At 65.5% G+C, this 7,523-nt stretch overlaps 2 protein-coding genes across 2 annotated transcripts; both read left to right on the forward strand.

Annotated features, from left to right (window-relative positions):
* Positions 1 to 321: 321 nt before the first annotated feature.
* MNEG_2900 (hypothetical protein) lies at positions 322 to 1,815 on the forward strand (the record flags this gene model as incomplete). Its single annotated transcript, XM_014048616.1, has 3 exons — positions 322 to 405; positions 599 to 1,380; positions 1,638 to 1,815. Coding segments are annotated over 3 exons (1,044 nt in total), but the record flags the coding sequence as incomplete, so codon positions are not given.
* Positions 1,816 to 3,508: 1,693 nt separating this feature from the next.
* Positions 3,509 to 5,874, forward strand: MNEG_2901 (hypothetical protein; the record flags this gene model as incomplete). Its single annotated transcript, XM_014048617.1, has 7 exons — positions 3,509 to 3,571; positions 4,085 to 4,124; positions 4,557 to 4,653; positions 4,801 to 4,939; positions 5,110 to 5,146; positions 5,423 to 5,596; positions 5,795 to 5,874. The coding sequence occupies 7 exons, from the start codon at positions 3,509 to 3,511 to the stop codon at positions 5,872 to 5,874; spliced, it is 630 nt and encodes a 209-aa protein (XP_013904071.1).
* Positions 5,875 to 7,523: the final 1,649 nt, after the last annotated feature.

Genomic DNA, 7,523 nt, shown 5'->3' on the forward strand with positions numbered 1-7,523 from the left:
CCCCCCTCCCCCCCGCTCAACACGCCACCCAGGCCAAGCGCAACGTGGAGAGCGGCAAGGTGCTCCGCGCCAACGAGGCGCTCGCCTCTGCGCGGTCTGCATCTGACCGCAAGGACGAGGAGCTGCGCGCGGCGCAGGTGGGGTGCTGCTACGTTTTGGGCGGCTGTGAGAGCGAGCCGTGTCTGCCTGCAGGAGTTTGGCACGCCCGCTTGGGCTCGTATGCCGCGCGCATGCAGTCGCGCCGACGGCGATATAGTGAAGGCTGCAGCCAGCCGCAGAGCTGATGCTCACTCGGCAGGTGCGTGTGCGGTTTGGTCGCAGGAAGCGCTGGCGAGCCACAGGCGCGAGGCGGCGGCGCAGGCGGCGGCGAGGGAGGTGCTGGAGAGGGAGGCGCGGGACCTGCGGGTGAGGCGGGTGCTTCAAAATTCGCGGGCATCAGGGGCTGGTTGGATGTCCAACGGCAAGCGCTCTACCTGCAGGGGCCGCTCTTGACGGGTGTCATATGGGGTGATGGCGTGGGGAATGCCAACATGAACACCATGTGGGGCCCAGCACTGCAGCACTGGTCTTAGCCCGCCCGCCTGCACGCCCGCAACAGGCCCAGCTTGAGGCGTCGCAGAGGCAGCTGGCGCTCCTGTCCCGCCAGCCGCCGCAGCAGCAGCAGCAGCAGCAGCAGCAGCTGCCAGCGCCGCTCCGCTCGCCCCTGCAGGCGGCCGCGACCACGCCCACCTCTGCCGGCAACAAAGTGCCGCGGCTGCCCCTCGACCGCTGCCCTTCCCGCGACCAAGACGCAGCCGATTCGCCCGCGCGCGCTGCAGCGTCGTACAGAGCCAGCACCGGCGCCGCGCACTTCTCGCCCGCGCTCACGCCGCCGAGCAGCGCGAAGGGTGCAGGCCGCGCCGCCCGTGCGCACACGGCCTCCCGCCACGCGGCCTCCCTCGGCGCCGACACCGGCACGCCGGTGGCCGGCAGTGGCTGGGGCGCCGCCGCGTGCGGGGCGGGCGCAGGCAGCGGCGGCGTGCTGACGCCGCGCGAGCGCGAGTCGGGCATGGCTACGGCGCGGTCTACGGCGAGCACCTGCTCCCTAGGCGCCGTGACGCCCGCGCCGCATGGCACGGCGCCCGCGGCCCGCGGTTCGTCGTCTGCGCAGCGCCACGCCGACCGCCTTCAGTCGGCGCGCCTAAGGGCCGCGGGCGTCTTCTCGTCGCCGGCGGCGGCGCCGGGCGCGGCGGGGTCGCCGACGGCGGCGCTCGCCGGGTTCAAGGAGGCGGGCGTGGCGGGCGCGGCGCGGCAGCTGACGGGGGCGGCGAACCGGGGGAGCGCGGGGGGCAAGCCGGCGCGTCTCGGGTCGACTGCGCCCGCAGTGTCAGAATCCGTGAGGTGCGCTGGGATGATCCCCCAAACCTGGCCCCGCCGCGCGCTGGTCGAAATGGCGCCGCGAGCGTTGCAGCTTGCAGGGCGCTGACTCACACTCAGACCTGTTGTTAGCTGGGTTTGTGTTTGCCGTCACCCTCAAGTCTCACCTTTCAACCCATCATCAACTTCCATTACAGGGCCACTTCCAGGAGGGCCCCAAGCGCCTGCGAAGTGACACCGCGGGTGCCCCTGACGGCACGCGTCGGCAACGTCGCCCGCAGCGCCGCGGCGCCGGCGCGGGGCTCGCTGTCGGCGCGGCCCAGCGGCAGCACCTGGGCTTCGAAGTCCGTCTCGGCGGCGGCGCTCATGGCGCCGGCGGGGGCGTCTGCTGCAGGCGCATCGCTGCGCGCCAACGGCACCAGGAAAGGGATTGGCGCAGGGACGGCGTTCCGGGGATAGGCGCGAAAAGAAATGCGGCTCGGCAAGTCCCGCGGCTGCTTCGTCGCCGCAGACCCCGGCGGCGCTGGAAGCCGCGTGTTTGTGGGTTGAGGTGGGCGTTTGTGTTGAGAATTGAGCAGTATAGACCTTCTTCGTTGGCCCTGCAGACCCAGCCAGAACGTGCTCAGTTGGTGGCACCAGCGACGCCACCAATGCAACGCGGCAACATTGCTTCTTGCCCTCTCGTCTCTGAAGGGGCTGTGTTGCTCCTGCAGCCGCAAGCCCCCCCCCCCACGTGCTGCCCTTTTCACACCCTTTTCACACCCCTGCGTCACCTTCCGTGCAAGGGCGGGGGCACAGTGGGCGCGTGCACTGGGCCTGCCTCTTCGAAGGCGACGCCAGCAGCATGTCTGCGCACCCTTCACCCGCCCCTTGGACTTTGGGAGGGGTGCGCGCGCAACGGAGCATGCGGCACTCGTGATTGTCTTTTCACGGCCGACCACTCAATTATCCAGCGACGCGTCGCAGCTGCCCTTGCCACGTGTACACATCCACACGGCAGCCTCGGACGGGTTGTGTTTCTGGCGGGGCAGCACCACATGGGTGTGCTTGGGTGTGAGACGGCCGGGCCCTGTGTTCCCTGTCTGCCCTGGGTGGCCGGGCTTGCCCTTGTTCGCACTATGGTACCAACCTATGCGTGGCCGGCTCGTTTGCGGGCTCGGTCCATCAGTGGTATCGCGAGCAGTGCGTATCGACGGAGGCTGCTGCGGCGCGGAGGCCGCCGGCGGCTGTCCTAGTTTGGGGGAGCAGTGTAAAAGAACCCTAGCATGCGGCGTGGCTGCGAGCATATGCGTGTGTCAAAATATTGCAGCTTTGCGTGGAGCCAAGGTGCCGCGCGCAACAAGCCGCCACAACCTCCTGCGTTCCACCTCAGCTGGATCGACCACACGGGGCGTGACCGGCGACTAACCGTGGAATCGGTGCCAGAAGATCCAGCCGGCCGACCTCCGGCCGACCTCTGGGGCGTGCGCCGCCACGCAGGAGCACCACACTCCCGTCCGCGTGCACATATGCATGCGGCTGAACGGCGCAGCACTGGCAGGACGGCACACATCAGCAGAATCCATGCCTCCCATGGCTGACAACCTTCTCGTCCTGTTACACCCGCTTCACTGTGGTGGCTGGCCCATGGCTGCCTTGCATCCCCGGGCATGCAGCTCGCAAAGATTGAAGCGTTTCACACTGGAGCAAGCCTTTAGACCGTGGAGAACTCGTGTCGAAACCTGGTTTGGGTGTTGACGTGTCGGCCGCCCACCCCTGATGGAAGGTTACCACCTTGCCTGTATGGAAGCCGCCCGCATGCCACTCACGGGCCGCCGCCGGACAATTTCTGATGTAAATTCTCCGCTTATTTCATTGCAGGCGTATTTTTCCAGGATCGGCAACTCACTGCGCCTCCTCTCTGACCGCCAGTCTCCCCGCACGCCACGACAAGCGAACCTGCGCGCTTCACAAGAGTTTGCGCCGCGCGACCACAATCATTGGTAGATTTCGAAATCCAGTTCGTTGCTTCACACGAGGCACGGGCGTGTTGCTCCCCTGTCTGACCAGGGCTTGCACAAATCTCATCCTCACAGCCCACGCCACCTGCAGCCTCCTTTTGGCGTGCAGCGACCTCGATCACTCATTTATCAGAGGTGATTCGGTAGCAAGCATGGCGTTGCTCCTCGCGGCCACCTTCGCCGTCCTGTTCAGCGTGGCGTCCGCTCTGCCCCCGGTGAGAGAGCGCTTTTAGAGCCTGATACACTCAGTCGCCGGGTGGTGGCGCCGTCCCTCGGTGATTAACGTACCTCATCAAATGGTGGCCGGGTCACCGGGGATCACTGCGGACGTCCAGAGTCGCTGCTCACAATCAGGGGTGACTAGCCTGGCCAAGCGCCTCAGCAGCAATATTCATAAGTAGATCCGCGGGTGTCAGCGGGCCCGGTAGACCAGGCAGCGAGCTTGACCGCATGTACGCGCAGGGCGCAAGGCGGCGTGAATCAGAGGTTGCAGCGCGCGACCCACAGCGGCAGTTTTTCCTTTGTACATAATGATCAGTGTACAGAACGAAAACACACCCTCGCTGATTTTTTCGTCTGTCCTGGCTCAACCGGAGCACCAACCTCATTTTGATACTGGGCCCCTTCTAAATGACCCCTCCACCGACGGAGTGTGCACCCAGCTGCAGACAAGAACCATCCCCTGAATCTCACAGCGACATTCCCTGTTCCCGCTGTTGTCTACGCAGGGCTACAGCCACTGGCAAAACGGCAGGGCAACTTTCTACGGTGCGTGCCGTGGGGGTGATTGTGCAGGCGCGCAATATGGCCCCATCCCCACCCCAACGTGCCACAGGGACACTAGAACTCCTCCAATCCACTGACCCCTGATGCTTTCCACACCTGGCCATTCGTTCAACATAGGCACTGATGCGTGGAATATCCACCAGGGTGAGCAGCGGCGCGGGCGTGACCAGCACCATGCCCTTTGAGGCGCGTCGCGCGTGTGCTGCCTCGCTCTGCTTCCGCTCGGCACAGCTGGACGGCCGCACCGCCCCCATGACGCAGTTGCAGGCTCTGCCCCTACCGCGCGCATCTGACACGGCCCCGCAAAGAGGCCAGCTGCGCCAGACCCACCCTCGGTCCATGCATAGGGGTGCACCTACCCACCCCATGCATTTTGGCGCTCACGCCCACACCACCCCCGGCGTCGCCCTGCAGGCAGCTGCCAGTACGGCTACCTGGATCGGAACGTCGGCACCGGCTGGGACATTGCCGCCATTAGCGACGTCGCCCCCGACTACAGGAACTCCTGCGGGTGGGTGGTGGTGCCCCTAACTGTGCGGCAGGCCTGGGAGAACCTCCAGGCAGGAAGACCTGCACGCTGGAAGCAGTGCCACACGGAATACGCAAGCGCAAACCGGCACCGACAGGTTGCTCGGCCTTCTATCTATTTCAACCGCAGAAAGTGCAAGGAGGTCCGCTGCCGCCCCGCCAACTTTGCTGACGGCTACGGCCAGTGGCTGGACCGCAGCAGCGTTTGCTTCAACGACTACGCCTCGGTCGTTGTGATGGTCACCGACACCTGCCCTTGCCACTATCCGGTGCGCCTTGTCACACCAGCCTGGGCCCTCAGACACCGCATTCACGCCTGCCGGCCCTCGCTCAGCACGCAGGACCCTTCCATGAGTGACGCTGTCTCATGTGTACCATTCCTGAAGGCCTTGTGTTCACTGTCCCTATCCGTGCTGCCACCCTCCCTTGCATGTTGCAGGGCAATGCCTTCTCGAACAAGCGCTGGTGCTGCAATGGTGAGCTTGCGCCACGAGCCTGAATACCCCCCCTCCCCTTCGCCACCCAGCACCCCCGGCATGTCTGTCCGAGCAGTGACAGCAGGAATGCGCCCTGTCTGTGGTGGTCTGCAGCCGCCGACCCCACGCACCTTGAACGGTCTTGAAACTCTGATCCTGACTGGCATCTCCCCTGCCCCATCACTTGCTGCCTGGAACACACACGCAAGCTCCCGCCCACACATCAGAATGACCCCTCCCCCCTTCGCCCACCAACCGCCGTTCCTCCAACCCCAGACATGTACCACCTTGACCTCTCTCACTGGGCCTTTGAGAAGCTGGCCCAGACCAAGTGGGGCGTCATCGCCGTGTCTTGGAGGGACGTGCCCTGCTGGTACAAGCCCAAAAACGCGGCCAAGCTGCCGTGGTGGGCCAAGCCCACGCCGGCCCCATACTGGTACAAGGCACCCTGTGAGTCCCGGGCGCCGCCGTTGGCAGTGTTTGTGCCCCACTGATGCCGCTGGCTAGTCAGGGCGCTTGACGCTATGCAGGTCTGAGGAGCGCGGCAGCCATGGTGGCTGCATGATGCGTCCTGTGTGAGTTCCGCACGACCTTATGACACTGGCTGACCCGCACACTCCCCCCTCTTCGATCCCCCTTCCTTTTCAGGGGGCTTCAACAAGTGGATGGACAAGCGCCTGGCTAGCCTCCAGGTCAACAAGCTGGTGCGCGCCGACCCCCTGGGCTAAATTGCTCGCCCAATGCCGATGCCGCACAGCCCCCTCCGAGCAGTGGCCACTGCTGTTGCGCGCGGCGCCCAGAGATATCGGCGAGCGCACGCCGCACAAACACATCACTTTGAGACTTGGTTTTGACTGCCGTGTGGCGCTGCCCAAAGCGTAGCGGGCGTGCGTGCTCCGGCCTCATTCGATTGCGCGGCAGGGTTGGTCCCCTCCCCTTGAGCCACAATCCGGGGAGGGTCGGCCTGCTGGTGTCGCTGCGTGCGACGGGAGGGCCGCCCCTATAAACATACACTCAAACGAGCGCTTCTTTGCTGACCTGTGCGTTTGGCTCACTGCCAACGCCAGTTCACGCCGCCCCAGTTTTGGCTGCACCGCTGCCCGCGAAGAGCGCCCCCCCTGGGTGCAGGGCCGGTTGTCGGCGCGGTGCGCTGGCCCCTACAGGCTCCAAAAACTGCACGCCCAGCTTCTGCCAATTGGCCTTTGAAGCAGCTTTGCCGCATGGGGGCTTCGTGCAACTGCGCGCAAACCCCCGGCCTGCCACAACAGTAGGGCCGCCGGTTGCCGTGGGTCGACGAGGGGTGAGGGGATGTAGGGACTGTGGCCGAGGCGATCGATCGCACAAGCAGGCTTCCTCCTGCCCTTCCCTGGGCGGCGCTTCCCCTGCTTCTGCATCTGTTTTCGCCAGTGGTCCCGACTGTTGCCTGCATTCTTGGAGATGACACAACAGCATGTACCTATCTGGGCGCCGCTGCCCAAAGGGCTCTGCACTGCACCCTGGGCATCCCTGACTGCCCTGGTCAGCCCGGCTGTTGCGAGCGCCGATCGCCCGTGATGCCCGGCCTACCCATGGCTGTCTCTCTCTCTCACACTGCACCGCACCGTGACAGCGCGGGGCGCCGCGCATGGCTCCAATAAGTTTGGATTCTGAAGGTGTGGGCATGCGCATGTTCCCCTGCCCACGCACTTGTTGCGGCACCGGACTCGACGCCCCCACAGGCATGCAGGCTAGCCAGGTATGCAAGCGCGGCCTTCAAACGGCCCCAGGCAAAGGTGGGGCCCCCCACCCTGTCCTGCAGCCAGATACGTCTTCCTGCACTCTTTCTTACACATTGCCACACCTTGCGTGGAATCGGGGCGGCCATCCGGCGCCTGCACACATGGCGGCGGGTGCTGCACCTCTTGCCCCGCCTGCACAGACCAACATGTTTGCGTCCGGCGCTCTGCTGGCGCCGGCACGGCCTCATTCGTTGGGCAGCTCGCGCCTGAACGCTTTGCGGCGCTGCTGCTGGCGGCACGACGCTGCTGTCCTTTTGGGTGCAGCACTTGCCCGTGCGCCCCGGCCCCTGCCTCTGCGATCGGCCGGGGTGGGGCGCAGAGCCATGAGCGCTGCCCCCTTGCTGTCCGCGCTTGCTTTGTTAGATTATCCCTTTTGACCAGGCCCTTTTGTCTAGGACGTTTGAGTGGGTAGCCCACCCAACCTCTGTCAAAAAAGCACTGAGGGGAGGCCCGCCAAGCACGCGGCACCACCTGCCCCCGTGCGGCCTGCAACCTTGTGTGTTTGTGGCATGGGGCAGCACTGGGCGCGTGGTGTCCTTGCATGGTGGGTATGGTGCAGGCTGTCATCTGGCGTGCTGCCAGCCCTGCGCGGCCTGGCA

This window comes from Monoraphidium neglectum (genome assembly GCF_000611645.1).
Source record: "Monoraphidium neglectum strain SAG 48.87 unplaced genomic scaffold scaffold00345, whole genome shotgun sequence".
NCBI lineage: Eukaryota > Viridiplantae > Chlorophyta > Chlorophyceae > Sphaeropleales > Selenastraceae > Monoraphidium > Monoraphidium neglectum.